Below are 3,102 nucleotides of genomic sequence, written 5' to 3'. Positions count from 1 at the left end.
GTCTGCTAAATGACTAAATGTAAATATGCAATATGTTGATCATACGAAGTATAAAAGTTAAAACAAAAATAGAGCAAACTGTCTTATTTATGTAGGGCCGACAGCGACTACAGCAAAGAAAATGTCAGAGCAGTGATGCTGATTTGAAGTAAATTTGGATATGAATACCCCCCACCAAAAAAAAGAAAGAAAAACATTCAAATTTTCTAGATTTTTTAAATAATGTACCAAATGAGAAGGTAACCTGTATAATTTACAGTTTCCTTTCCTAAAATTGGCATGTACCTGAAATACTTAATAAATAATAGAAGTTAATTTCTGATTATCATAGAAACCAGCCATTATTGGCACTTCATTTTTTTTATGTGGGGAAAGTTTTATTTGTTGAAACAGTAAACATCAAAAGTTATGGTTATTACTTATTGGTAAGTTAACCAAAGGGGTAATCAGAAAATAGTAGATAATCGTTAGATTAATCAACTAATCCAAATAAATAAATAGGGGGGGAATTATTGATGACTAATCATTAATAGCAGCACTAAATTTATATGAATCTAGAGATGAATCTTGATCAGTATTTTTTCTGTAATAAAAACATTTTGGGAAAAAAAACAGTTTTTTGCTTTTTTTAAGAAAATAATGAAAATTAAAAGGTGTTCAATATAAAAATGTATTGTTTTTTGTGACACTAAATTATGAGGATTTTGTTTTAAATCGTCAGGCATGATGTCAGGCTAAAATTATTCTTCAAGTAATAAATTAATGTAGAGAATATTGTTCCTCTTCTTTCAATAAAGCAACCATGTCATTAAGCTAAGACAATACATTTTTTATTTGACACTTCAAAAGTGTGTTAATCACATTCCAGCTTGAAATAAACCTGACTGAAAGCCATTTAGTGAGGTGCTCAGATCAGAGGAGTCTACGTCATCAGAGGTTTTGTGCGAGTCTGTTGAGCTCCTGTGAGAGGCCAGTGACGGTGTCGAGGATCCTCTGTCTATCAGACTCCTGCAGACGGCCTCCACAGCGCTGGACAAACTTGTCTGGGTGCCAGAGGGTCTGCTGGCGACGGAGCACCTTCCGAAAAACAGTCGAATCAGATCGATCAGCACCGTGCAACATAACACCCACCATTTCCTCCAGCGAACCGCGAGGAGCGGGCCAAGGGATGTCGTCGTATCCCAGCAGTCCTTCAGGCCCTTTGCTCGAGGAGCTGTGAAACGTGGCGGCACAGCGCTCCTCATAGCGCCTCTTCCTCCCCTGCCGCGTCTCCTCCTCCTTACGAGCTGCACGCTGCAGGTACTCCTCATGCTCCCGCTCCAGCCTGGCTCTCAGCTCCCTACGACTCCTCTCATCCTCCTCCGTCTCCTTCCGCCGCTTCGACCTCTTCTGACCCGAAGAAGCCGCTTCCCTCTGTTCTTTGGCCCGTTGCTTGGCAAAATACTCCCGTCTGATCCGATCCGCCCAGTCTCCGAAGTCTACCTCGTCGTCTTTATCATCCCATACAAAGTCATCTGGAGCGAACAGGACATATTCATACAATATACTGTAGCCTCAGCTTTGGAGGACCAGTCCATTCACTGACTGTCTGATGCTTAGTGCTCACTTTATTGATCTGGCAAGCTTGAATCTGATTGGCTGGCATTGCACAGCCTGCTGCATTCAAGGGTCTGAATAGATAATGGTCAATGGAACTTTTTAAAATAACAATAATAATAATAATTAAAAAGTAATTAAAGTAACTTAAATATTTAAAATGTTTGCTAATTATAATTTAGATAATTTAGTATTGTACAAAAATACAATACAAATGCAATTTATACAAATATTGACTTAAATACTCATGAGCATGTTTTTTTAATTTCTGTATTAAATTATTTCTGTATTAATTAGATTGGAATATAATATATTTTATATATAGAGTTATACATAAACTTATATATTTTGGAGGCCATGAAATCAAAATTATCAGGGTGAAGAAGTATAATGGAAAACAAATTAAATCTAAAGGAGTAATTTTAGTACTTTGGAAAAATTGTTTATTAGTATATCTTAAAAAAAACAATCATTAAAACTGCTTGACTCCTTATTAATATTTGAAAGTCTTCTTTCCACAAAATTAAAGTCAAGTGGTGCAACCAAAAAGTGATATAGAGAGGACCACTGTAGACCTTAATAATAATAATTCATAATATTTGTCAATTATTCATAATTATATTTAAAAACTACAAAACCTAAATGATTAAGATCATGTACACTCATGTATTCAAGGTCTAAAGAAAATATGTATTTTATACATGATGGTTACACCACATGACATTTTTAGAAATCGAAACTTATATTCAAAAAAATTATTGAAGTTTTTTTTTTAACCAACACGAATACATAGAGTACATTTCTAAGAACTTGACACGTGTCAAACAAGATTTTTAAAATAATCTCAATTTTCTTTAACTGATAAATCTATGTATTATTTTTCAATAGACTCTATTGCGTGGAATAGCCAGCTAAAAATATAATAGTAATAGCGCAGGATGTTCAAGCTTACCATCATATTGTCCGAATGTCTCAAAAAACTCATCCTGACATTCACCCAACAGCTTCTCTCTCCATTGTTTCTCTGGATCAACATGCGAGGATTCATTTTTGATGTTCCCCTGTTTCAGTTCAATTAACACGAGACATATTATTAACTTCAAGATGCATAACTAAAAATGACAGCTCCATCTGTTGAACCTGTCCTTAATATAACCAAATAATTACTAGTTTAATAGTTTAGACGGAAAGAGTGTCTATTTTCACAGCACCTGCTCAGGCTTCATCCACTGGAGCAGGTCATGAGGAGTCACTCCTGCTTTATTAGAGATATCCATGGCTTCTGGACAGTTTTTTCGCAATGGCACCACCAGGTCATCATAAGCTGTGATGAATAAGGTGAGCAGCATTAAAACAGTTTAATGGGAGAAAGAGTTTGTTGATATTACACGGTCTCTTACCTCTTTTGCCATGTTTGAGGGCTCTTTTTGCGGCCTGATGTAGCGGTGTGTCTCCATTTCTGTCGGGTTGAAGGGGGTCTGCTCCGTGTTTCAGCAGCAGTCTGAG

The 3,102-nt window shown here is 36.1% G+C and overlaps 1 protein-coding gene across 1 annotated transcript; it reads right to left on the bottom strand.

Annotated features, from left to right (window-relative positions):
• Positions 1–808: 808 nt before the first annotated feature.
• Positions 809–3,097, bottom strand: LOC107579288 (NF-kappa-B inhibitor-like protein 1; the record flags this gene model as incomplete). The annotated part of the gene is made up of 4 exons (XM_016265133.1): positions 809–1,514; positions 2,549–2,657; positions 2,808–2,920; positions 2,997–3,097. Coding segments are annotated over 4 exons (907 nt in total), but the record flags the coding sequence as incomplete, so codon positions are not given.
• Between the last annotated feature and the right edge of the window lie 5 nt (positions 3,098–3,102).

The sequence above is a fragment of the Sinocyclocheilus grahami genome, unplaced genomic scaffold (genome assembly GCF_001515645.1).
Source record: "Sinocyclocheilus grahami isolate Dianchi unplaced genomic scaffold, SAMN03320097.WGS_v1.1 scaffold16243.1, whole genome shotgun sequence".
Classification (NCBI taxonomy): domain Eukaryota; kingdom Metazoa; phylum Chordata; class Actinopteri; order Cypriniformes; family Cyprinidae; genus Sinocyclocheilus; species Sinocyclocheilus grahami.
The sequence above is the reverse complement of the archived record's forward strand: the minus strand, read 5'-3'. Positions and strand labels throughout refer to the sequence as shown.